Source organism: Dermacentor variabilis, chromosome 2 (assembly GCF_050947875.1).
Source record: "Dermacentor variabilis isolate Ectoservices chromosome 2, ASM5094787v1, whole genome shotgun sequence".
In the NCBI taxonomy this organism is placed as follows: Eukaryota; Metazoa; Arthropoda; class Arachnida; order Ixodida; family Ixodidae; genus Dermacentor; species Dermacentor variabilis.
Genome location: NC_134569.1, coordinates 153,923,757 through 153,951,738, shown reverse-complemented (window position 1 = coordinate 153,951,738; position 27,982 = coordinate 153,923,757). Strand labels below are relative to the sequence as shown.

Sequence of the window (27,982 nt, the reverse complement as noted above, 5' to 3'; positions counted from 1 at the left end):
CAAACACTTACGCATCGTCTTTTTGGTATGGGTACGAAGCCACACCAGGCTTAATTTTAAATGAGTCAGCCGTCGCACTTGCGGCGGCAGCCCTAGCTTAAATGTCCGGTTACGAGTGTTCTACAGTCTTCGACGTAAGATTTCCGCAAGGTTTAATTATAAAATGCGCTGTTCACGAAGAACTCGCCAAATCCTCCGTCTTAAACATCGTTGATTTTCAGCATCTTGGCTTCCCTTGGCACAGCGCACGGTGATCCCCAAGAAAGCTTAGACTTGTCTACAAGGCCGCGTTGCCGGCTACCGCTGCCGCATTTTTATCCATGCAGGTCTGGTTTGGCTCCTTCCTCTCAATGTTATTATTGCAGTGAACCTGAAACCATGGAACATTTTCTTCTAGACTGCCGTAGGTTTCGAATTCAAAGGAAAATATTTCTGGAAGGTCACAAAATCGCTTCAATAATGTGGCATCCAAATAGCGCTGACCTCACAAGCAGGCTTGAATCTGTGCAGAACAAGCCAGCCACATTCATTTTATTTACATTCTTTATCAAAGCATATCAATGTGCTAATTAATATTTCTAATCTTGATACACGACACAAGATAACTCCTTTGGCATTCTTTTTCTCTCGAGGCATTGCAGCAACACAGTTTTTGCGAATAGGAATACTCTTCCGGCGTATCGCACCTTGTCACGCAATGGTCATCGTCTGAAAGCAGAACCGATTTTTGCAAGAGCATTATAATATCAGGACTCATCACTTGTTTGTCTGTGCGTGAGCGGAATGATTTACCGGGGCGAACAGCTACTCTTACTCAACTTATTGTATATGAAGACAGGATTGCCGATGTATTTCTATCAAGTTGATATTCAGCGATCTTGGTATCAATATTGCGCGTGAAATTGGTGTTTTAGGAAGTAATATCTCCTTTTATTGCGAGATAACGTACCTAGTACTCCAATGTATTGTTTTGTAAATGCTTCATTTCTATCGTAAATGCTGATTGACTTACTTGCTACTCTGCAACTTTTGTAAACTCCTTGTATCCTCCGATTGCGTATTAACCCCCACCCTTCCCTATATAATGCCTTCCGGGCCTTTAGGACATTGAAATATTTTTTTCTTTATCCCCTTAGCCTGTTTGGGCTGGGCCTCAAATTTCCCTAGCTGTTCTCTATAGGGGCGTCAGCGCTAGGTTTCTACGACAGGAACGTATGCACTGCCATATTCAAATTTATAGGAGAAACAAATATTAATTTATTATTTCGTCATAAATGATGAACACTATTAATAGCATTTCTTCTTTAATACATACCTTAATATGTAAAACAAATTTAAGGAAGTAAAATCCCTTTGGTTGGTTGGTTGGTTGGTTGGTTGGTTGGTTGGTTGGTTGGTTGGTTGGTTGGTTGGTTGGTTGGTAGCAACTTTATTTGTAATCCTGCAGAGCTTTCACCGAAGGGGCCTTAGGTCTCTCACGTGGGGACGTCGAGGTGTCGCCTCGCCGCCGCCTCGCGGGCCTGCATGCTGGACGGCTCAGAGTTGGTCGCCGAGGCTAGGGCTTCGCCAGGCAGCGGCCCACCGCGGCGGAAGGGTTCCGGAGTTAGCACCGTGCGGGTTTTTGTTACAGTCCCAGAGCATGTGAGTTAAAGTGGCTATATCAGTGTGGCAGACCTTGCTTATATTTGTCGTCCTTAGGGTACGTGAGCGTCTGCAGTTGTCTGAGGGCCACCGCCTGCGGCCTGTCCAGCTTGTCGCTGGGCGGAGGGAAGGTTTGGCGGGCCAGGCAGAGTGCCTCGGTAAATTCGTTGTAGCTGGCCAAGCAGTCTTTGGTGCTGTCCCACGGACGACGGTCACCGGCGCGGTTCGCGAGCTCGCGCGCCTTGGCGTGTGCCGTCTCGTTTCGGTTGCGATATGTATCCGATGCGTCTCTCATGTGCGTCGGGAACCAATGGATTCTGGTTTGGAGATCTACCTCCCGCTGGACTTGTCGATTGCTCAGGACTCGGGCCGCTCTCCGTGAGATCCATCCTTTGGCGAAGTTTCTGACCGCTTGTCGCGAGTCGCAGAGAGCCGTGGTGCACGTCGGATCCGTGAGGGCGAGTGCCACCACCGCTTCCTCCGCTTCTTCTGCGCGCTCGCACGCCACACTTGCCGTTATGCGCGTCTTACCACTCGAATCGACGACCGCAACCGCGAATCGCGAGCGTTCTGCGTATTCCGCGGCATCAACGAACCGTGTCCCCGTTTCTCTTCTCTTCTTCCCCGGTTGTGTTCCGGGTGGACGTTCCGTGGAATCGGGTCGACTCAGCGTTTGTCTGATGGCGTCCGGAACGGCGACTTTCTGGCCTTGTGCGTGGTAACGGATGCCGAGACTTTCCATGATCTGGCGTCCCGCTCTCGTGCCCGCTATATAATCGTTCTAGTTGTGAAGTGCGCTGCGCCTCGGCGATTTCGCTAAGCGTGTTGTGAAACCCGAGCTGGAGCAAGTGGTGCGTGCTGGTGGACTCGAGTAGACCCAGTGCTATCTTGTACACCCTGCGGATGAGGACGTTGATCGTGGCTGCTTCTCCCTCGTACCAGTTGTGGAATGCCGCGACGTACGCAATACGGCACACGACGAAACATTGCGAGTCGTGCGAGACTCGCCTCCCTCATTCCGCTTCTTCTGCTGGTGATCCTCTTGAGGATTCTCATGGCGTTAGCCGTCTTGTGCTTTAATTTAGTAAGCGTTTCGCCGTTGACGCCGTTGGCCTTGATTATCATGCCGAGGACCCTAACTCTCTGCACTATCGGGATGGTTGCTCCGTTTCTCGTGTGTAGTTTGATCTCTTCGTATTCTCGCCTGGTCGTCACCGCATTCCGGCCACAACCGGGTGGTCTGCCCCTCTGCGTGGGGTGGTAGAGTAGGAGTTCTGACTTTTTCGGCGAACATCGTAACCCCGTACCCACAAGGTATTCCTCCATTGTCTCAATTGCTAGTTAATTGCAGTGCCGTTTCGATGTGAACGTCGCTGCCTTCGTGCACCCAGAGGGTTATGTCGTCGGCGTATATGGTGTGCCGGACGTCCTTGAGTTCTTGTAGCTTTTCTGCTAGCCCGATCATGACCAGGTTGAAGAGCGTGGGCGAGATGACGGAGCCTTGCGGGGTGCCGGTGCTCCCCAGCGTTTGCGCTTCTAGCTGGAGGTCCCCTGCCTCTAAAACAGCTCGCCTGTCTGTCAAGAAATTTTTTATGTAGTTGTACGTGCGTACACCTAGGTTTTGCCGCGATATCTGGTGTAAGATCGCCGAGTGCGCGATTCTATCGAACGCACCTTCTAGGTCGAGGCCGAGAATTGCTCTGGTGCCTTATTTATTCCTTATTTATGATTATTTACTAATATATACTAGCAGCATCCTTTTATTATCTTCTTTTTTTTACAAGATATCTTTAGTTCACTTTTTCACTACCGCGCGATCCACGGCCTATACTCCGTTTTCGATTACGCCACGTCACTTGTGATCAATCAACCAACTCTTCAATGGAACGGCATAGCTTGTGCAGAAAACTACTAGTAATGTCACTTCCAGTATAAGCCTGTGAAGTAATGTCTCCATGAGTTGAGGAAGTTCTGCTGCTACGTTGAACTACCCATGTGGATCAACTTCATGCAAAAGTTATTTCGCCGTCGATAGAACAGCGGAAAGGCACTTGTCTTATAGTATTGTGGATACAAACCTTAGCGGAATCACACGATAACTTCTTTCGTTCAGGCACTTTTTGGCGAGTCCGTCGGCTTGTGTTCTCGTTGACGTGTAATGCGGCGTGACTGGGCACGCCCTGAAATACTATACTGAGACCTGCGCTGGTACATTTTCCACTGCTGCGATGCTGTGAGCGATTTCTCCATTTTCATAGGCTGCCCCTGCATTCATGACGATTTCAAGCGCCGATTGGCAGTCCATACAGATGACCCTATGTCTAGCTTCTGTTGTTTCAGGTGAAGTTTACTTCTTCAAAATGACATGGAGTTTCGATGTCGTCGCACAATAGTTGTGGGACGAACTAGCTTAATATCCCTCCGCGCAGGAGCTGTCTGTATATGTTCTTTTTTTTATTTTCCCACTGGCTTACAAACAAACGCCAAAGTACAAGCTGTACAGCTACAAGATGCGCCAAGTCAGCTTTCCTGTGCATGCCGCCTATATCAAGAGTGATTCGTTCAGTGACGGAAATGTCCAAGGTGGCTTTGATTGTGACCATAGTTTCCACGCCGGTACTGTTGCTCTGAACAGTGACAAAGGTGATGATGTATCTTGAAAGCGAGTGCCAGCCCGTCGTAGTAGCTCGCCAGATAGCTGCGCACTTACGTTGTTATATAAATAGTATGGACTGCTGCATGCTTACCGTCGGCTATAAAACTAGTATAAATATGCCGTATAATTAGCATAAGTAGTACAATTGTGTACCGCGTTTAGCAGCGCTGAAGGTTAAAACACACGGAAAACCTGCAGGACCCACACACGCAGAAATGCACCCACCACAGGTCAATTAGCAATCGATGTAGACGCGTGAGCTCGGGGAAGAGCCATAGAAGTAATAACTCCCATGTGATAGTTCCAGAAGTTTTGCCGAAGTTTTGTGCCACACTGCAAGGGCAACAGTGTACAGGTCAGGAAGAAATGTCGAGCCACTTTTCGTTGCTGCCTGATCAATATTTCTTCATGGGCATGTTGAGCCCGCTCACGTACAAAGCTTGCGGCGAGTGTTGCGTAAATAGGAGCACCATATATAGTGTATGTACATACATGATATTCCAACAAACCGCTGCCTCATCTCTGCTTAAATTGCGCACAGATGTGTCATTTTGCGTAACGTTTGGCTTAATACTACGTCTGGGGGAATTAGCTACCGATTTACACAACACATTAAATCAAAAGTGGGCGTCGCCTGCGGCGACGCCGCACACAAGCTTATCGATTCCATTGCAATCTACAGAATGGTGGCACCATCTGTCACGGTTAAGGTGTTAATGCGTTAGCATGAGGAGTGTCAAAGTGGAAAGAAGTGCACGTGTGTGAAGTGTGGGAAGCCGGTCACGTCACGGTGGTCTGCTCAGAACCGCAGTCAGTTGCACTTCGCTCCTCGAAGAGACAGGACGTGCGTCGAGTGAGCTGTTGAACAATTCACTTTGCTATGTGGTGAACTAGGCTTAAATCATGGATCCATGACCTCAATGAAGCGCGGCTTCGTGCTAACGAATTTCTCTAGCATTTACTGGTTAATCACCACTGACCTTTTCGGTACCTTATATACATGTTTCTTACAACATTACCTAGAGGGAAAACTGCCGCTGTGCCGCTGTAGTATGCACGGTAATGCATGGGAATATCGGGATGTGGTGGCTTGGGATCGGCATATCGTTCTCTGAAAGCCAAGACGCACAAATCGCGCGCCTGGATAACGACGTTACGCAATCGAGATGAAACCTGCAAGACACTGGCGGCGCTCATCACGAAAGCGCATACGCCGGCGTTGTGAGACGCCTGGTAGCTGCCGGGCGGCGCTGTTCCTCCTGCCCTGCAGCAGTTGCCTTATGTGCTTCGTCGCGCCAACGTCGCGTCCACATGTAGTTAGAACACCCTCCGAGGAGTTCATGCGCAACGTTAAACCTTATTGCTATTGCTGTAAACGTTTCGTTCGGGCGAAATAGCCAATTGTTGCATGAAGATGTTATAGGCGGTGCCTAAGCCCACACACCAGCGACGGCTGCCTCTCGGTAAAGGAAACCGATCTCTAAGGCTATGCTTTAGCAAGCTGCATGAGCCAGAAGTGATTGCGGAGCAGCGAACACGTCGGGGTCACCATGTTTGAACCATAACCTATTTTTTAAAGAGCTTTATCTGCGCAGATACGACCGCGTTTTAGGGCAAGCGTCACACGCCCACCTGGTGGTGTTCCCAAGGAGGCACAGCGCCGGTATATGTTAGAAACAGTGCCGGAAAGGAACGAAAAAAAAAATTTTTTTTTTTGACCGGAACGAGAACGTAACTGAAAACTTTCGTTTTCTTTCGGAGCGAAACCGAAATATGTTCGTTTCGGTTCAACGGGAAAGTCCGCAATCCGAAACAACCTACGTCAGGCAACGTCAGCATTAGCGCGTATCTCATGTAGGGACAGCGCGCGCGATAACCGATCGAGCGCTCCACTGCCGCTCGGTGCGCTAGCAGATCGTCATCGTAGCAAGCAAAACCCAGGGCTTGCGCGCTGAAGAGCTTATTGTTTCGTTTTCTACGGTTACAACGCTTTCTCATTGAAGTTTTACCGTTGGTTTAGGATAGTTTTATAGGAACAGCTGTCTCGCATTTCGGCGAGAGGACTCGATGCCGTGCTACTTGAGATCACGCTCAGTGCCTTGACTCAAAGCACTGAGCATGACCTCAGAATTCATCATTATTCAGAACAATAAATACTATGTTTTTATCGTTACTCTGCTTCGAATATTTTGCATGCAAACCAAAACTGTAGTAAACCGTTACGTATCACTGCTTTAAAGCATGAAATGCTTTGAGCTCCGGTTGTCGGCGGCCTTCATGTGACCTTGAGCCAAAAGCCAGAGCTGTCAAGCGGGAACTCAAACAAAAACATCCGGAAAAACAGTCAAAACTTGAAGACGCCCTGAAACACTATTTATCGAAGTGGAGAAAGGAATTTTAAGTGAAAATGGCCTATTTGAGAAATACTTTGCCGCAAAAAGTACTTCAATGCGTTCAGCAGAACCAGTTATTGGTACTCAAACACGGCCTCCGCTGTGCACCCGTTGCTTCTACAATGCCTTGCACTGCGAAGGCTACGGCGCAGTGGGGCCTGTTACCGTGGTGCGCAGTTCAAATTTAATTCGGGCGTTAACGTAGACGCCACGATTTCCGCCTTTACGACGCGCTAAGCATAAGCCAAACGCGGCTGTCCTCACCGAGCTACAGTGCGCTTAGCCAGTGGACTCGCAGCGGCACCCCACGGCGGCCGCGGTATCTGCGCCATGTAGGAAGGAGAGAAATCAACTTTATTCGAGGTCCTGCAGGCCACGAGAGCTTTGGGCTCTCATGGAGTGGGCGTCTCCCACGACAGCAAAGGGAGGTTGAGTTTCCTGGCGGCGTCGTGGACCTGCTGGCCGACCCAGAGTTGGGGAGCGAGTTCTTCGCTCCGGATTGCTTCTTCAAGCTTGCGCTTGTCCTGTTCGTAGTTTATGAGCTTGCGAGCACGGCCAGAGTAAATGATATACGTTAAGGGATCTATTGCAATTGACGAAATAGTGCGTCTAGAAGAGAGTGATGACAGGGCCTTCTTTGAAAAGAGAGCGTTTGAGAGAAAGGCAACTTGGCAATCCACTTGCGAGCTCCACGCACCGCGTACGATATCAAAACATGGCGGAGACGTCGACAGCAGCGTATGCTACCCACAGGCTATGTTATTTTACCAAGCCCGAGGGGTGGTTGAAAGCCTCTTTAAGAAACTGTGGTCTCTGGCCCGCAACCCTTTGTGTAGGACCGCATTACATACGTTACTGCCCAAACAAGTTCCAAAACATATTGCTTGCGAGTTCTTCCTATTGTTTGTTCCCGATATCACTCACGCTGCAACTTCTAGTACGCCCAAGTTTTATCATTTGCAATAGCGACGTTCAAAAGGCGCATACAAGGCACCACATATTTCATTATATTTTGGCACTCGGACAGTGTTGCCTTTTCAATGCCAGGGGTCTGCAAGTTCCACGGCGCAGGCTTTGCGTCACCTCGAGAGATGGCACCACCTTCAGGCAAATTTCTTCTAGCTGGGCAATGCGATCTGTCATGCCGCCTTCAATTCGTTTTCTTCTAGCTGGGCACCATGCATATGGGCCAGTGCAGCGAGCCGTGATGCGGTGCATTGCAGTGTGGTGGGCTGCGCCGTTGTGAACACGCACTACACCCATTTTAAGATTGTGGCTAGCATCATTGCCAACCAATCTACTTTGCCGGTTGCCATTTCATGCTTACATCTACTCTCTATTACAGGAGAGCCAGCAATTTTTTGTTGTTGTTCCAGAGCAGAACCGGAAAATTTTTTCAGTTGAACGAATCTTAACCAGAATGAAGAAAACAGACGCTGGCGCCGGATTTCCCTCTAGGCAATATTGTAAATCACTTCTATGTTTAAATGATAAAAATGTTGAATCAAAGTGGTGAAAAAGAACACGGAAACTAACCAGTAAATTTTAAGTTAACGGCAGAGACAGTGACAAGGAAAAGAGGACTAAACGTAAAGTTACAGAGGCAAGAACGGCATACTGGATTGGAACGATGGAGATGCCAGCGATGTAAATATATAAAACAGCTAAGAATGAAATCGGACCAGAAAAGCATTGCGCTAATTCAAAGGGCAGCGCTCTGCTGTTCGAAGCGAAGCCAAGGTGTCTGGGGAAAAGGTGTTGCAGGAGACTTGCCGACAACAATGCTTGCGTAGCGTGCGCAGATAGAGCGCTAACCATGGGGCATATTTTGTTAGCGCATCACAGTATCCATCCGAAAGTCAACGAGGATGCAGCAACCCTGCCTGAGGTAAAGCACTTAATCGTTAAGGAAAATAAACTGAACTGGATAGTAAAGGAAAGCCTGCGGTGTAGACTAGTAAAATGCGACTGCAAAATTTGTGGCGCAAAAGCAGGGAAGAAAGATTTTTCAAGATCAGCGATTTGTTAATTTGTTAACAGAAACCGTGGATCTATAAAAACCGAACATAGGTGCAGAAGAAAGGAAAAAGTAACAAGCTTCATCCCGTTTCAAAGGGGACACTTCCATCATATCTATCCAACTATGGTGGAAACACGTAGGTCACAGCATCTCGATGCTTGTCAGGCACTGCCATTCAAGCCCAATAAGACTTGCACACCTGACTCTTGTACACTTTCTTTTGATGCATACAAGAAATCATACTTAAAACACTGGCAGATAAAGAGGGCAGATTCCTCACCCCGAGACATGCTGGCTGATGACACGCATGCGCATTTCAACGCTTGCTCAATGGACGCGCTGCTCCAATTTTGTTCACTTCCCCTTTTTCTCCATACTCAGGTGTTTGTGTTGCCAACATTACCTTCACTTCTCCATAGTCTTTACTGCTTACCTCTTGTTCTGCTTGTCAATTCGTGCACATAGCCTACGGCACATAACCACTGATCCGACCCGTCTATTCGGGCACATCCTTAGTGTGCACGTGCGCAGTGGATTTTAACTGCCTATTCGGGCACATAGCCAGTGCCATACACCCGCTGCCACATACCCTATAGCACATACTCTGGGCCCCAATTAAGTTGGGCATCCCTATGCACTGCGGAAAGAGCTTACATTTCAAACGCCAAGTGGGGGGGAAAGCAAATATTTTCACTTTAAACAATAAATTCATGCTGCAAGTGCTTCTTTCTTTTTTGGCAGTAGTAAACACGCTTCAGTGACAATGGCGTGCATGATACGCACGAATGTTCAAAATGTGCGTAAATTTCGGTGAAAATTCTTCAAGGCAGCGCTGTGCATGCCACTTGTGGTGGATGGTCTTGCAAAATGTGCATCTTGCTTACCTTGTTCCAGTCAGACGAAGAAGCAATAGGTGATGCTCAATCGAACATGCCGATTGCGATTAGCAATGTTAGTAGCTTAGAAAAAAAAAGGGAAATTGGCTCACAAGAATTCCAGATCTCGCTCATCACCAGCATTCAGCAACCGTACTAGTGTTACTGTAGTGCTTCTTTGTTTTTTCATGAGAGAGCATCAAGTCTCTCAACGCAGAGAAAATTTGATGATGGCGATTGTCCATCCGTAGCATGTGAAAATAGTGCAGGAACTACTATTTATGTTTCGTCAGCATGTCGAAGTATTCATTTATCCAGGGGTAAACGAGTCTGTTAGTTGCCATGTCCAAGACTATCGGGTATAAATGATTTCACCTGTGGTTCAGAGTATAGGAAAAGACGACTGATGTTGTAGAGCTACGTAATGAGAGAGCAGGCTCCATATTCCCCTGCAGAGCCTTTCAGGCTGCTGGCTAATCATGGCGGCAGCCATATTCTTCACACTCATGGTATCCAGTGATCACTTCAGATAGTGAAGTTCTTACCAAATCCTTTGCAAGTTATGGAGAACAACCTGTCAACAAGAATTTTTTTTTTTTTAAATCACATTACTTCAAACACCATGGTGGCGCAAGGGGACACTTGCAGAGGCTGTACTAGAATATGGCACACACTATACCTGCTACAGCTAACTACAACCGCATTATCGCGGCCAGTAAGGAAATGCAATTAAAGGTTTCTCGCGTTTAGCGGCTGCTTTTGAGGATTCGAATTCCATCATGGGCTCTTGTGCTGGTATACTTAGCCGTTCCTAGAGATGCTTTCGCAATGTGCAGTACTCGAATCTGTATCAACATGCATTGCTGTTCCAGCACTGTGGATATTGCAAATGCTGTTCTTACTTAACAAAGGTGATGCTACACGCAGTTTCTCGCACAAGGGCATGCTGCATTCAGCGAATACATGGCCCCTAAAGTAAATAAATAAAAAGTGAACTGGTGGTACTTTAATGATTAGCAGTATGTATTAGGCAGTTTTAGGTTTTTGCGTACCCAAAGCTAGAGGATACAAAAGGAGTTCCAAAAACACAAGCAAGGGCTCGAGTGTGCTATTTCTAAAATGCCCGTACACACTGGCAATTATTGCGCAAATTGTGGCACCTGTCACGGCTGCAAAGCTTGGTGAGAAAAAATGATAGTTTTATCTCTATTCTCTTACTTTCTAATAATGCAAGATCATAGTCAAGAAGCCCACGATGTGCAAAGTAGAACTTGCCATATATTGTTTTCGAAGCTAAGCCAATTGATCATAGACTCTCTCTAATGAATGATGATCGCTTTCAGTTTTAGTATCCCCTGTTCCTTGTTAAAACAAACATACTAGCATCGCTCATCGCTGTTTTATCAACACAGACGGCCAGGAGCTCCAGTCATTGAAGTTGTAAAGTGTGGCATTTCTGCATGGTATGTGTTGCAATTATTTGTTTCTTTTCATGTGTGGTTATTAAAAAGAAATTAACTAACATAAAATTGCCATCTACTGCAATAATTTATTCAATTACCCTTATTTGCTAGGCTTCAGTGACTCTGGGTGTCTTCCAGTATTTAGCAGAAGATGTATCTTGTATCTGATATCTTATAAGATACACGATGCCTCAACTGATGCCTCAAAAGTACAGACACTGATAGCTGTCTTGACGAATATATCGTGATACAAATACAAGATACGCAAAGAGTCTTTTAAGACACTATCTAAGTAAGATACATGTCTCTTCGTTGCTCCTCAGCCCTGTCTGCGTGATTCATTCAGTCTTTGATATTCACGCTGCCACAAGTAATGGTTCTAAAACCCATTATTTAAACTCCATGGGAGAAGTTTGTCATGAGACGGGGGTGGGGCGCTGCTCAAAATGATACAGTAGATGTCATTGCAATTTGAGTGAAAGAGGAACACAGGAGAGAGCACGGCAGACTGGGAATCCGGTAATGGTATAGAGCACACAATACGCACTACAATACCGCTGCGCACAGCGGCCCTAAACACCTTACCACAGGCGCAGCAGCACTTAATCTGTGCCGTTTGCCATACCGGGACAGAGGCCTCCCAGTCTACTATACCTCTCCATTTACCACTGGCCTATCATCATGAGCTGGCATGAAAGGCGGTGCCAGTCCATGGCCTGCGTGCGTCGCAGAAATCGCAGAGTGCCACTTAGCATCCTGCAAAAAAAGATGCTGTATGGCATACAATTGAGGCTTCTTTGGCGACGAGGAGCACCAGGTCACAGCAAGGAAGAAAACATAAGCAAATATGAGCAACGAATTCAAACAGGGAAAGGGTATGCAATGTTCAGGGTGAGGTTGGTTGAAGGCAAACTGAGGACAGCTAGTTCACAGCCTACGGACTCGGCAGGGACTCTAGTGAAATAAGCACTATGAAGCAATCAAGCATGTACGTGTCAACCAATCCAAGCAATGTGTGTTCCCTTGTGAACTTGCAGACTAGATTAATTGCGCAAGTATGCGTGCCTGCAGAACACTCAAGCACCTTGAGGGAAACTAGTGATGATGATAGTCATGCACATGTTCTGTGGACACGGCACCAAGCTTGCTAACGGCTCTTGAGAAAAAGGTGGCATATTTGTAGGTACGTTTTATTCTGCTTTGTTTACAGCACAGTCGCCGCCTGATGTAGCAGATGCTAATTTGACCAATCTCACACAGCAATTCATTCAAATACATTTAAGAAGAAAAATAACAGGGGCCCACAATACAAGCGACAGATTACCTCTGTTTCCAATGCTATGCAACAAGTAGAGCGGCATTCCAACAAAAAGATCATAAGCAGCAGGTATCAACAAAGCACACAAGCAATGCTCTCAAGTCTTATTGAGGTTGACCACCATGGACAGACAGCAGAAGTACTGAAGGAAGGCATGGACAGAGTCCAGCCATGGGCTGAAAGGCATGCGACACTGCTGAGCCAACAGTTATGCAATGGACAAAGAAAGAAGTACAGAAGCAGAGAGTTGGTCTGCAGATGATTCTTGCAACAGGCAGTGCGTCAGCATGACCTGCACAACTTGCCTTTCAACAGATTATTTATGCCTGCTTTCAGCAGTGCGCGGACACAGTCACCAATCTCCCAGACAATACACACCAGTATGCTAACTTATCTGGTGGCACAAAGCTCTATTATCTGGTGGCAAAAAGTTGTAGAGCAACAACAAATCAGCTTCCCTTTGTTTCTGTAGCAGTGTGCCCATACCTAGCATAAAAGTGGCTAGCCAGTTAACATCATGCCTATGTCTGGCAGCATGTAAAAGGATTGAACCCATTTGGTCAGTTACATTTTCCTTTCATCACTAGGGCAAGCCACGCACTTCACTATATCTTGGTTACAAGCTGTTTTTGAGAGAAAACTCGCAAAAAGGCAATTGAAATGATATTTATGCTTTCTCTCATCCTATACCCTCGAGGATAAGCAGGTTGGCAAACCTCACGTGATGTAAAACACTGAACATGCTGGCAAGAAAGCACTCGCCATAAGAGGATATTTGCTATATGCCCCTTTGGACAAGCAACACCACAATGAAAAGGCTTCAGTTGGGATAAATGTCATGCAAACTTCCAGACAAAGGTTAATCAACACATTATGTACCTTAATAGCTTAATGCTAATCGATTCCTGGGCTCACAGCAATGCTAACATGCCTCACTGTTCGCAGCACACCATTTTCTTTCTTTTTTACAGTGTGAATTGCTTTGAATGCCAAACCAGCCATGATACCTGTGTAGGAACGTATTACATTTTAGCTGCCCCAGAACATGGCAAGCAAAAGTTTGCCCATTCCTTCAAATAAACAGTATTCTCCAGTGCCAATAATGCGCACTGGCAAAATGTAGTAAGTAGTCAAAACAACCTGCAACACTTGGTTACAACAACTACATACAGTTAACATCAATTGAGGACTGTTCACACACTCACACTACACATAACTGCAGCTCATTTCTGGCACACTAAACAAAAGTATATGCAAAGAACCACTATACATGCTGTAAAGTGCAAACAAAAAAAAATGCAGCTTTAAGGCAGAGTTTACATTATGGCCATAACTATCACATTTTATCTAACCAGTGACATAGGCCTCTGTGAGGGTGACTCAAAACTCATACACATTTCTTGAAACACTGACAAATGCTTCTTCTTATAACTCTACTGTGCATACAGCCTAGCACATGCTCAACAATTCAAAAAAGAACATAACAAAGGAAAAGCTTGGGGTCTCTCATTTTTCTGATAAATGAAAGAAAGGAAATGACTTCTCAAACAACTTATTTGGGCACATTTAGTCATCTGCACAGACTTGTTCAACTTTCAACACAGAAATGAATTTGTGCTGCCCTTACACTCCAAATCAGATGCAACAGAGTCAATATCTCCAGCCTTGAGGGGTCTCAATAATCAATAAAGAAATTCGAAGTTTATAGTGCAGCACGCAGAACCAGTTGCATTTTTTAAAGAGTGGCATGCATAAGTAAATTAAACTGCACCCACCGTAAAGGGCGGTTCAGCTCAATAAAAGCTGCCTGTGCAAAAAAGAACATGATATAGCTGTGCTATAAGAGTTGCACTATAACATGCACACAAAGGTGAATGTGCAGTCACCTGTCAAGCATTTGACTTCTTTGGGTGTCATATGACTTCGTTTGAAGACGAGCACAAGACTCAATAAGGAGTCACCCCTATAGCTCTTGCTGCTGAGGTTTGTGTTAAGAAAGCAGCAACGCACCTGGTGACAACGCTGCCAAAGAAAGAAGTACTTTTGTTTTACCCTTAAAATGATGAGATCACAGTTATATGAACCCCATAACGTAGTACCTAGGGCTTAAAGATATCACAAATGACAATGCTTCCTACCCTTTCCCACAATCAAAAGAATGTCCACACATTTCGGGCTGATTCATGACAAGCAGGAACCTTGTAAACTCGTCTCAAACTGACGAAGCTCACTATGCAGCACTTGTATAAAATTGCACAACCAGTCGAAGGTAACAAGTAAAATGTGCAAGAAATCACTGAACACTAAAAAGTCAAAGAACACAGCAAGTCATAATGTGCACATTTGCACAGGTGCAACGTAAAGGCCAGGAAACACACTTCACTCTACTGTTTCATGAAAAAGCTACTCCAGTGTTCAAGCAAAGTAAGGAACGCCTCAGTCTGAGCTCATTCAACCTGAAAGCTTCTCAATCATGTCGATCTCATGTACACAGATGTCCAAATAAGGACAGGGGTACAATCAACTCTGCTTGTAATCAGTGCTGCATTGTATGGATGTAATACTGTTGTTTCAAGTACCAGCATTAACCTGAGCACCGGACCTGATTGATGTGCATGCATGTTTCCACTGCTCTGAATTCCAACACTTTACTCATACTCCATGCACTGAACTCCAAACAAAGAGGCAGCCCAGACTATAGCTTCATCAAGAATATACCTAGAAATAAAGAAAGCCTTGCTGCAAAGCTGGCCTTCGCTTCTATTATCATTTTGAAGATGTGTTGGGCATGGCTTGTTACTTTCACTGCATGTATTTCTCACTTGCAGCCAATCCTGCAGGCCCTGATCTCTTACCACTGTGTTATGTGCTGCTAAGGTTATGAGCTACTGATCCCCTAAACCAACTGCCTAAACAAAAAGCTTTAGAGCTTTGAACATTTGCAAACAACCTTGCAGAGGAGTTGCTCTGACTTGTCATGAATGAAAAACCAAAAGAGAAGCAAAAACCGTAGCTTCACACTCTCATGTAAAACATGAAACTTGAACACCGACTTTCGAATCATTTGAAAATGACAAGCTACCATTGAGGTAGAACTTGTGGCCTATGACACCTTCACACTAATGCTTTGTAGACACACTTTGATGACTCGGCAGTCACATGAAGAAATCATACTTGCATGAATGGAACTAGAAATTCACAACAAAGTCTGCTGTACCATCCAAACCCAGAGAACCGCTCTTAAAGCCAGCACTCGAAAGCAACTTAATGCCTTTCTGATTCACAACAGTCCCTAATATTTATTAAGCAAGAAACTATGCTTCATTAAAAATGGATGGAAATATGCCTCGGTCATAAGCTTTTTCCACTGAGGCTTAGCCTCAGAAATCATAAGAAAACTTAAACACAATGACTCACAAACTTGGTGCAACGCTGACATTATTAAACACAACAACTCACAAACTTGGTGCAACGCTGACATTATCCTCAGGTTCGACAACACGTTGAACATGGCAAGTATAGGTGCACAACTACATACCAACTTGCAGGGAAATCGTCAGTGAAAATTGTACTTGAATAAAGAAATTAATGTAATGCCAAAAAAAGAAAATCACTTCTAATCTATATACCAGCTGCCAAACCATCTGCTCAAACATGTAGCTGCCATGCAGGGTCCGTGCAAAGCATTTGGTCATACTTCATTCGTGCCTGCGCACAAAGCCATGCTCCAGACAGCAGACTTCAACTTTCATGCTGTGTGGACCATCCACAATCAGAGTACTTCTGATGCCATTGTGCGGCAGTATGTGCAACAACATGAGCACTAAACAAGCTTAGACACTGTTGTCCAGATCAATGTTCCACATGCTTTGAGCAGATCATGCCTGGCCTTACAGAGCACTCTTAACCACACTAAATAAGAACATCTTCACACTGTCATTAGGAAACTGTGTATTATGGGCAGCCCCAATCACATGATATTTTAAAAAGCTGCCAGATAAACTTTCAGCAAAAAACCCGGCCTTAATCAATCAAAGTTACTTCTTTTGAAAACACTCCAATGCCAGAAAAAACAACATCCAACACACTTACACTGCGCTGCTGGCACAGCAAAACAGTTTACTACTAAATTAAATAGGTTAAGTCAACATTTCACAACACTCACATCACTGTGAAGTGGTATTTTCCTACTGCTACAAGGCAGTCAGCTGACTTTCACACAGCCCTACATCCACACCTGCCATTATGCCACAAAAAATAGTGATACCTGTGAGAATGGCTGAGCCAGTAAGAACTACCGACACTGAACATCAAGAGGCTCTTCAGGGCCACAACAGAGTACCGAATCTTGAGCAGCAGCAATCGGTGTCGTAGTATCAACAGCAGACAAGTGATAACCAGACCCACAATCAAACTAAAAAAAAAAGCAATCCATTAAAAAGACGAGAGGGAAGGAGCAAAAAGTAGGTTAAATGAATCAAGCCAGTGGTGTGCACACCATTTCCTTACTCCCACCTCATCTCAATATAAAAAAGATGAAAAAAATGACTCGCTCAAGACAACAAGAGAACACATACTGCTTGGAGTGGAATGCACAACGGTTTCTTTAGGGGGTGGACAGATTAGAGCGTTCTTTGTTAGAAGTTGCCCGTAAGCCCCGGCCGATCGGCAGAAGGCCGGAGCCCCACGGTTGTGCCCTAACCGAGTCCGTGATCCTCAAAAAACCCTTGCGGAGTTTCTTCCTACAGAAGGTCGGGGGGAAAGACAAAGAAAAAAAAAAGAGGAGGCCACCGTTAGTTTCCCGGCAACACTCCACATGCCACAAGGGCACTTGGGAGAACACCAGAAAGAGAGAAAGAAGCAACGATGAGAGGAGTAGGGTAAGGAGGCCAGCCAGAGAAGCACACCCTCAGCAGGGAAGGTTAAACAACTGGTGGTAACACACACACAAACACAAAAATGTTGTACAGCAAATACACATTGCCATACCACAAGCCACAGAGAGACATCCAAGATAGTTGTTTATCAAGCATCAATCGAGGCACTGATAAGCACCAAAGGCTTGTCAATGCGTGGCCAGAATGAACATGAAAATCACCCATGAACACGCTGCCGAGGATAGATAGATGAGCATGACATGACCCCCTGAAATTAGCACATGCTGCTTATAAGCAAGCCCCACATACGTAAAAAATTCAGAGTGCAGGCGAAAAGAGCAGACGACAATGTTGACACTTGTGTTCTTTGTTTACCACTATGATGGATAGATGGATGCAAAACTTTAATGAAGGTCCTGAGGTACGCGACTCAGCGCGAAAAATTTTTTCCAAGTAACCTGTGAAAGCCTGGACACATCTACCTTCCTTTCTGAAAAAAATTTATGTCAGTGGAGCTTGTGGCAATTTTTGCCTGCAAGGCGTGGAATTGCAGCACCACTGCATCCTCATGACGTCACTCACTGCAACATGTCTACACAGTGGATGATCATGTGTCGAAGGAGGCTGGGGCTTAGCCCTGTTAGACACCTCCCATGCTCCCTGCACCCCATTTAGTAACTTTCACACATGAAGAAAATGGCGAGTCACTTTGCTAGAGGTGTCTGAGAGCCACAAAGCAATGACAGCTGGGTGCTTTTATTTAGTATCTGAAATACAACTTCGATGATTAGATAGCAACCTCAAGGCCTCTCTGGTAAGAACATGCCACAAGACACGGACAAAAGCAACATACCAAAAAGCCCAATGCAAACCAAGTTTTTTGATGACTTAGCACTATTAAGCATGAAAAGCTTTGGGTAAATATGACAACCTGTGCCAAATAAGAGTTTTCAAAACCAACTACCCCTACCCATTTATCCATATAACCACAAAGAATTTCCCCACGTAAATACTAGCATGATTGGTGTCAATGTTTGTGCGAGTTTTGATAGGTAACAAATATCTTGAACATCCTTGAGCAGTACAGCTGCAGTTGCTACTTTTTTGCTTTCCAGAGCACAATGAGCCACTACCTCAACATCCATGTACAGCTGCGTTATTAACTGCTAGTGAAACAGCAAGGCAGTGAAAGGTGCATGTGATACAAACACATACCCTGACAACATGGACTTTAAGTTCCACAATAATTGCTTCAGTTCAGGACTACACTTCATGCATGTTCCATGCATGTGGAAACAGATCTTACTAAGAAATTACAGTACAACCCCGCCGATACGCTTAGAGTTGACCTTTCTTGGCTACTACCTCGAAGTCTGTGCAGTGCCAACTCAAAGCCTGAAGACTGAGACATATTTTATGCCCACTACCATTTCCTTGCCTTCCTGAATTTTACCCATCTTTCCTGGAACTCCATCCAGTGCAGTGAAACACGAGTCATGACAGCCAGTCAAGAATGACAACGAGCCGCATGTCTAAGAGATAGCAGATCTTTTCCACTGTGCACAGTTGGTCCCTAATCGTTTTACGCGGCTAGCATCATGTAAGCAGAAATTAGCAGAAGGCAATAAACAGCTGAAACTTTGATGTTCTTGCCAGAGATTGGCAGATGCAATCAGCAGCTTTCGCAGCGACGCATGCAACTGGTGAGACAAAGTATAGCATCCCATCTATCATGACAACCTACAAGCGCTTGCTGCAACTGTAGATAGTAAATGCTGCCGAAAACAGTTTGCCTTGCAGGATGCAACAAGACCCAAAGATGAATGCACCAGACTGCTTTTCCTTCTCGTGTTAGTTTATTACAAAGTCATCTCTGAACCTCTGAACTTGACATCCTATGGAGTCATCAACATAACAAACAAGTACTCTACACTCCACCACAAAGCACCCCCCTCTCCCTCACCCTTTCTTTTATTTTTGTATGTATGCGTGTATTATAAGTACACACATACGGATAGAACGGATATGGATACGGAACGGATACGGACAGTCATGCAGATAGAACTGGGCGTGGTGTGCTTGGACGGCAAGCAACCAAATGGAATGAACAATAAAGATATCAGCAATGGCAGTGACACAGAGTGCTACAAGAAACTGGCAGCAGACATGGGTTTATTCATCACTTCAAGAGTTTATTAAGCAGAATGCAAAACACTGACAGAACACAATAACTCGGCACACAACACACAATGTGCACTATTTAGCTATTCAAACTGATCCACCATAACAATGATTTTCAGAAGGTGCAACAGAAGGATCACCAAGTGCGGTATGCTGAACACCTAAAGTGTGTTACAGACACAACACATGCACACAGTACATTAAACCAGTCTATTATGTTTATAGACAACAACAAACGTCTCTGCAAAACACCTTCAAACCCTAGCAGACATGACTTGAGCAGCATTCAATGGTCACGCCAAAGATTTCAACAAAAATATTTCACATTGTACAAAATCATCTTTTGAATTTGCTCCATATATTCAAGCTAACAAACTATCATTATAAAGAGAATATAACCTGGCCATCCACAAGGCAGAGGTGCATTTCATAGATTAGATAGTACTCATTTTCAATAAATGTAAATATTCAGCACCGGATCACATTAGCAAAGGCTATAATAAATGCTAACTCAGAAGTGCACAATGCACATATGTTGAAACTACGAAGTGAAGCATTATGTAATGTAACAGAAGACAAAATGGAATGACAGACTCTTCACACCACTCATACAACAGTATAAATGTTTATCAGAATCTTTAAGAATACGTTAACTTTAATAATGATCACGAGTTAATGACCACGAGCAACAAATTAGATACATTAGCACCATGCATGATTAAAGTGTGCTCGCGTATAATAAGCACGCATAACACCCCTATTACTCAGTGCAAGAAAATTATTTTTATTATCTTACCGATGATTGTGCTATTTCAAAGTACTGCTGCAAGCAGCGATTGTGTTCAGCAACATTCTAGAGTAATCTGCACATTTATATAGCACCAGCAAGTAATTTCCATGCTTCCCAGATCTGTTTGTTTCGCTGTTATAATGATTGTCACAAGCACTACATAACAGCTTTCTTTTTAAACATGACAATGTGTCCGTGGCTACCTAAATGAAGCATGAAAAGTGCATTCCGTACACAGTTCCTGCGCATTGCTAAGTGCCAGCGTCTGTGAAACAGTAATTCTATGAAGAAATATGAATAACAGGATCAAGTAACGTGCGGAACAGCCCACCAACCTCCCATATCCCACCAATATTATCCCACCATCCCACCAAAACAGCACTAAGAGTATTTTCCCATAGTTGCCAATGCAGCGGGCCACCTACCAAGTTAATAACCACTCCTAGCATAACTTCCTCATATGTTTAATGGTGTAAGGTCCTGAAAAGTTTAGTGTTTTGTTCCCATATGTAGCCTCACAATAAATATTACAAGGAATATACAGAGAAGAAATACTGTTCTTACACAAAGTTACACGACAAAAGTTTTCCACACACCAATTTATAATCGAAAAAGTGTGTCATGTTGAAAAAAGAGAGCCTGGAAAAAGATTGCCACATCTATAGAAGTAAAACATTCAGAACGTACAATGAACACCTACTCTCAACTTCCTGAAAGGTTCCACTAAACTGTTACACTACCAGAGAAAGATAACAGGCACATAATGACACTAAGCACTTCCATGTACATAGCTCCAACATGAAGCATCTGGTATGCTGAAATGCAGGTGTAATCCACTGAAACACAGCCATGTATGTGTCACATGTAAGATCAAACATATTTCAGCTTGATTTGCTTCACATGATAAATATAAAGAAAGAACATGTGTCCCATAGTTTTAATGTGGGAAATATAAGTGCTAACAATGGCAGTTATAAACAATATGGGCATGGGCCAAAGCCTTTAACCAAGAAATTTAGTTGGTTAGTGTGGCATTCACATTGTAATGTTAGGGGGCAAACCCAGTACTATGCCAGAAATTAGAATACTTAGAAGACTGTGGGGAAAAAAGAAAAAGCAGACTCAGCAACCACAGAACAGTTTCACACAAAAGCAAAAGAAAGAGAATTTTCATACTAAAGTTATGCATAAATTTATGCATACATTTACACAGCCTAAAGGCTAAAAAAGAATAAATGAAATATGCATGAAGTACTGCTACACACAAGCTGATATAACTACTGCTGCAATCAACACTATGGCCCCCATATAAAAAACCAATTTAATTGCATTTGCATATTTGCACAAAAGTTAACTTGCAGTGCCTGACAACTAGTGCATTTGGACAATAAGGCAGGCAAATGCAAAATTCTATGACTGATGACAAAAAAAAAATGCTCTGCCATGTAAACAACACAAATGACTCAAATGGCAAAAATGAAATGTGGCAGCCTAATACTATGGTTGAGGAACTGCAGATATTGACAAATCGTAACCAACTACATTCACAACTTTGCAAAAAATGCCGGAAAGCTTATGAAAAATTTTATTTATTGAGAATGGGTGCGACAGCTTGTGCAGCTTATTTCAATAAACTTTGGGCTAGTTGGCCATTGCCGGCAATGGCCAAATGGTCTTTACTTTTTTTTTTTTGCAACAGGCCTTATACACCCGACCACAAAAGGATTCACCGAGACGCATGACAACAGCTTCTGACGAGATGGTCAGCATACACATCTGCGCACACATATGCTTTCATGTTTGCAGCCATGTACCTATTTTCCTGCTCCTCTTGTAAATGCTGATAGCAATGACACAGCAAGACAATCATTCGTTCTATTACTGCCATTGCCATATGAGTTTACGCATGCTTACCCTCCTTTCCTTGTTTCTCACTCGCAAGCTGCCCACTCGCCAGACTTTCCGTGGTGAAAGGTGTTACAGGCATTGCAAGATACATCTCCATTTTGTGCAATATAGTGCTTAAAGTGAAGGTGCGTGAGGTGAAGAAATCTTCAGCCTTTGATTTATTATTTCAATTTGATTTCTCGCAAATATTAGTGTCCAGTTTTGCTAAACGCTTGTGCCATTTAAGAACACAAGAAATAACAGGCACAAGTACAAGCCCAGACGGATGACGTGTACATGCAAATGCAGCCAATAGCAGGAGAGAGTTGCTGGAAACCAGGGCATTCTGACCAGCACTTGCATGCCCCACAATACTAAATTGTGGCCGGATGTAGGCCTAACCACAAGAGCTAAAACAAACAGGTATTAAAAAAATTAAATATGAGATTATAAGGCCCACTGTAAGAACTATGCAACAAAGACATAACTGCGTCTCTTCATTCCAAGGTGTGCATGTTCACAGCGGGAAAAAATTTTGTGCATCATCAAAGCCATAAAGCTGTGAGAAATAAAAGCTTCTTCCCACCTTGACATTTGCGAGAACAGAACCAAGATTTTTATTTTCATCTCCAAGGTCCTCACAGCTAAGATTAAGATAACTTTTGGTGATAAGTGCTCTCTTTAATTACAGGTCATAACACTTCATTTTCAAACATTCCTTGAGCAGCAAGAGAAGCACTGTTATTTATGCACGACTTATTCAGCTTTAAGAAACAGGTCTCTGGTCTTACAGCACTTTTCTCGCTTTCTTATTTTCACCTAGCCTCCACTTCAAATGCCTGTATGAATGCCACATGCATTGTCCCAAACCTATGAGCCAATAACCTTATCACAGAAAAAGTTAGTATGAATGCTACAGCATTCAGAACAAAAATTCAGTGCCAAACAAGAAAGCATTACTAGTATACAATATTTGACACTGCCACTATTAAGAACACTAACATGCCATTTATCCTCTAGGCCAAGTAATCTCACATGATCATATGAGAAAATACAAATACACAGGATCACATTACACCGTTCAATGTGGAGGTGGAGAGGCATACTGGCTTTTCAATAGGAATATCATGCTGACTGTGGCCACAAGTGTAACATTACAGCCTTCCTAAAACACTGAGAACACTGGTATCAAAGCGTTACCAAAGCCAAAGACACGCACACAGTTTACAAGAATGTAACATGACTCTTCTGCAGTTCCTCAACCAGAGCAGCACCATCCCATAGTGACACCTGAAATGCCGTTTGATTTAAACGAGTTTCTCCAAGGCCAATTTATAGCTTCGGAGCGCCAAAGGTCGTATTATATTAGTCGTGAACCAAAATCCTTTGTGCCACCACGTCACTGGTTCAAGAATTGTGTTCCAGCTTCTCAGAATTGCAATACAAGTTTGCTTGGCAGAAGCAAAAAAAAATGAGAACTCTGCTCAAGTAGCACAGAAAACAAATGAAAGGTGTAAGGATGAGGGGGGAGGATCCGTTATTCAGCATGGGCACAAAAGCAAGCTCCAACTACGCAGGAAGGGAGAATGGGACGTGCAGGTCAGGCAGACACGATGGTTAGTCTTGCACGCCAGTCTCAAGCATTTCGTCCTTTAAAAAATGGGTAGGGGAAAAAACAAGAAAAGGAGGAAAGAACAAAAAAAAAATGACAAAGCAGGCTTGTTTTTTTTCTTTTTCTTTTTTTTTTTTTAAGCTGTTATGCAAGTTCAAAAAGATTTGTGAGCTACAAATGCATTACATACTGAACAAACGCTAGCAGAAGGGAAAACGTTTCTTGACATGCAAAAATGAGCACAACCTCTCTTAAGAGGTAAAAAGCCGTGAGTGGTTAGTGTCAGCATTAGGTATTTTGGTAGAGGAATAGATGCCCTGTAGCCCAACCTCCGAAAGGCAAAGATGCTAACCTTTTCTCACTGTTCCAAGGTCTGAAGCTTTGGGGATGCAACAAAAAACTTGCGAAAGCAAGAAGAACCTGCTGTCCAAGTAACTGTAGCATGAGGCATCAAAAGGGAGCCCACGATGGCTCCTTAGAATAGCTCATAGTTAAAAGAGAAGAAGGAAAGCTCTCCAGCTTATTTTTAAAAACCCTGCGGTGTTTTACTAAGCACTGGCTTCTCGGCTCACAAGTTGTGTACATTTAAATAGTTCCCTTGTTTATTCTATCCTTTCTCCCTGTCCTTTTACTCTTCCACCTTCTGTGCCCACTGCTGACCACGGTTCAGGTGTCAGCAGACTGTGCCAGACAGTTACAGAGCAGTCAGAAGCAATTTCCTTCCCTCCCATTTTCCTTCCTTATTTTAACTTATTTCAATAAACAACCAATTACTACTACACTACACAAGCTGTCTTCCATGCGCCCCACCCCATAATTAAAACACAACTGGCTTGGCTAGGAATCAAACCAGCAGTTAACTCTATGCTCAGTAGGAGCATACAATGACTACAGGGCTCACCAAAACATATCTTACAGGGGTTTTCTCTGCAACATCACACTACAATCAGATGGATGGCGAAGTTCTTCTACCACAAATCCAAGCCTACCCTTCCGAATTCCTAAAAAAAAACTCATTGTTAATCCAGTGGTAGTCCCACAGCATGTACTGGCACTAGCCTTGGTGACATGCTGCATGGCAACTTTTATACTTTTCAACAAAGGATGTTGCAAGCTATGAAAGGGTATAAATACCAAGTGTCTGTAGAAACCAAGGTTACATCACCATTGTCAGGTGAATGGAAAGCTGTTTGTGATATGCTAATGCAATATACAAGCTAAACTAAAATCAGTCAGCATAATGCTAGGGAAGAGTGGCTTGTATACACCCTCAGCTGCAAGCTTTGCAAACTGCCATAATGCCGCACTTGCACTGTACACAAATTTCATTAGTCAGCAACATGAAATTTCAATGCTGGTGATGATGATAGTATAAACCATAATATGTGATGCGATTAGCATGATCAAAAGGGAAAACACCTGGCATTCACTCAACCTTCAAGTTTGTGGTCGCCATATTTTTAATGCTTGTACAGTGCATGCAGGATGCTATGTTAACTGGCGAATTAAAAGTTCACTATCATATAAAGCAGTCATCGAAGTTGCAAAGACATACCGCTAAAGTACACCTGACAACATCGCTGACATCACATTTATTGCCACTGCCCTTCCTAGCAATAGGTGGTGCTGATGATGCATTAAATATGCTGTATTAATTTTTTTTTTTTCAGCTTGTCCAGGACAATGTTTACCGTGAAGTTCTGAAGAAACTATGACCTCTAAGGTACATCACTCTTAATACAATGCAGAATAATGCAATATAAGGCAGAATATTTAGGAAGCAGTCAGCCAAAATCACTGGCGATGTGTCTTGTGAACAGTGCAACTTCTTGAGCGGATTTTCTAGCAGATATTGTCCATTTTAGGCTTTCTTGGCTTATAAAATTCACTCTTAATGGATGGCAGGTTTTTCTTTCTTCAGGCATTTAGAATGAAATCCTAATAAGACTATCAATTCATTCCCTAACATACTTGGCAGATTATAGCAAATACTGTATGTAGCTTTAGCAGGATTTCAGAAAAGGAGAATACTTTTCAATTATCCTGGCACATTTCATTTCCTCAAATATGAAATATTTCTTGAAAGGTACTCAATGAGTATTTTGCTTTTGATGCAAGTAAATGTCGCAGTATAAAAATGTTAACATTTTAAACGTGCCTTTTATCACATATTAAATACGCCTTAAGTATCTGCAGTGTCATATCAAAATAATAGGTAGCTGTGTTAAAAATGCCTGCTTGCTATATTTGATCATATTCATCATTGCAATTTATTCCTAGAATGTTTCTATCTCATTCACAAATATTTCTTGCAGGCCTATAGTGGATTCAGAATGTCATTTAGGAGAAATCCTTTCTAGAATAAATGAAGCTGCTGCTTGTGAAGTCCTTCCTTATGCCAGGCCTAAATGAAATGCTGATATCATGTGTAACCATTAAAAACTAAGGCTGTGTGACATAGAATTATGTACATCACATCAATGTTCCAAGGTCAGTGATCGTGAATGCAATATGTATTAAAAAGAAAGTCAAATCCCCCAAAACATGAAGCAAGCACTTTTAGGCATTAAAATCTCTCCCCCGAAAGATCACAATACTTGCAGTGCAAAACGATTGTCATCATGGACGAAATTTTCAACCACAGATGCAATGGTCATTTAAATACAGGTACTGTGAACAAATGTTGGCCCGTGCCAATGACGGCGGCCTCACATGTTTTTTCCTTAACTATGGCTATTTTTGTTGCTTATCTAGACACTATAACAACACCACATGCAGCACGGCCCTTATAGGCCAGATGCATGCACCGAACTTACACAAGAAAAAGGTCTTCAGCTTAAAAGGTCTTACTCAAGCTGCAATGTCATTAGACCACAAAATATGCAAAAACATTTGCATTACCGAATTTCAGCTTCTAGGAGTCTATATGAAATTCTAACCACTGTAAAGAAAGCCTGTGCGCAATATACATTGGCCACCGGGTTTGTCTACCTTCAAAGGATTGAATGATTACACATTCTCCATCATTCTTTACCAGAACAGTATAGCCAACATCCACGAAGCACAGCTCTGTCGGGTTCAGAGAATAGGAACAGCACCATGGCAATTGTTGCCTGCAAGCAATGCCTACTACGGGCAGTCATCAAAAAGCTGTGATCTCATGCACAGTGTCACATCAATCAAACTGATGTGGAAGCTGCGTGGCCATATGTCTGAAGAAAGATGCTCGATTATCTAAAAATCCTTCACAAGTAATAGGCTTAAGGTGCTTTCTGAGAACAGGTCAAAAGACACGTGAAGTTCAGCTCTGTAACTTGCTTTCAAGAGGCAGAATAAATATTCAACAAACCATAATTTAGACATCTTCCTCCTATTTCTATTTCTTGTCTGGCTTCTGTTTAAAACAGAACCCAAGAACAACGAACCTTAGCTGCAGTTATAAGCTCGGCCTTCATTTGGAAGTATAATGTCAACCATGCTCTAAGAGCAAACACTGACACATATTGCTTAACCTATATTGCTTCTTCGAAAGACAACTTTCAGAGCCCAAGTGTTCATTTCCTTTTTAACTAAATTTACGATGGTCTTACTATAAATGTGTAACCATAAGTGCTGTATGTGGGCAATTGATATCCCCTTGGACACAAGCTAATCAGATTATACTCCCCGTGACTGTGCAAAAAGAAGAGCATTCGTGATGAAGATAACAATACCAAGGCCCTCAAGGTTATCTGATGAAGCTTACATCTGCTTGGTAAAGCATGCAAAGTGTTGTTGAAAGGTGTGGCATTAACAAGCTGAAGGCAGGCTTTGTCTATCATAATAGTATGAGACATACTGTCTCTGCCATTGAATATAGAGTGACATGAATACATTTATCATTTTATAAATACCTGTCTCTCTCTATACATAGTATAAAAAGAAATAGCATGATGCTTTCAGTAGCACAGACTGTTGTGAAAGCATTGAAGTGGTAAAGGCAATCTGCCACTAGAAGCTATGATGCTGCTGTCACTTTCCCCAGTGAAGCAAACTTTCACTCATACTTTTGAAGAGTTGTCTCTTTTGTATTCCATTTTATTTTTTCTAGTCTAAGTGCCACGCAAGGCTGACTAAATGATGTCCAAGATAAAGGAACAGTAAGCTAAGGCTGTAAAAAATACTCTAAAATAGACAATAAAGAAAAAATGCCAAGTCAAGCAGATCTGGCATATTACACTCCTCTAACGAACAGATCAGATCTATAATAAGGGAACGCGTTATAAGCCA

The 27,982-nt window shown here is 43.4% G+C and overlaps 2 protein-coding genes across 3 annotated transcripts in view; both read right to left on the bottom strand.

Moving 5' to 3' along the window:
- The window catches only part of LOC142570508 (uncharacterized), a 96,981-nt gene extending 95,045 nt beyond the window's left edge, over positions 1-1,936 (bottom strand). Inside the window, exon 1 of the mRNA XM_075678889.1 lies at positions 1,675-1,936. Coding sequence (XP_075535004.1) covers positions 1,675-1,936 — 262 coding nt within the window. The remainder of the gene's footprint in view (positions 1-1,674) is intronic.
- A 10,288-nt stretch (positions 1,937-12,224) lies between these two features.
- The window catches only part of AP-1sigma (AP-1 complex subunit sigma-2), a 31,528-nt gene continuing 15,770 nt past the window's right edge, over positions 12,225-27,982 (bottom strand). Inside the window, exon 5 of one of the 2 annotated variants that reach the window (XM_075682310.1) lies at positions 12,225-17,108. In XM_075682310.1, coding sequence (XP_075538425.1) covers positions 17,064-17,108 — 45 coding nt within the window. In that variant the 3' untranslated portion in view covers positions 12,225-17,063. Of the gene's footprint in view, positions 17,109-19,414; positions 23,752-27,982 lie in introns of those variants that run through there. The other variant, XM_075682312.1, reaches the window with a different exon arrangement.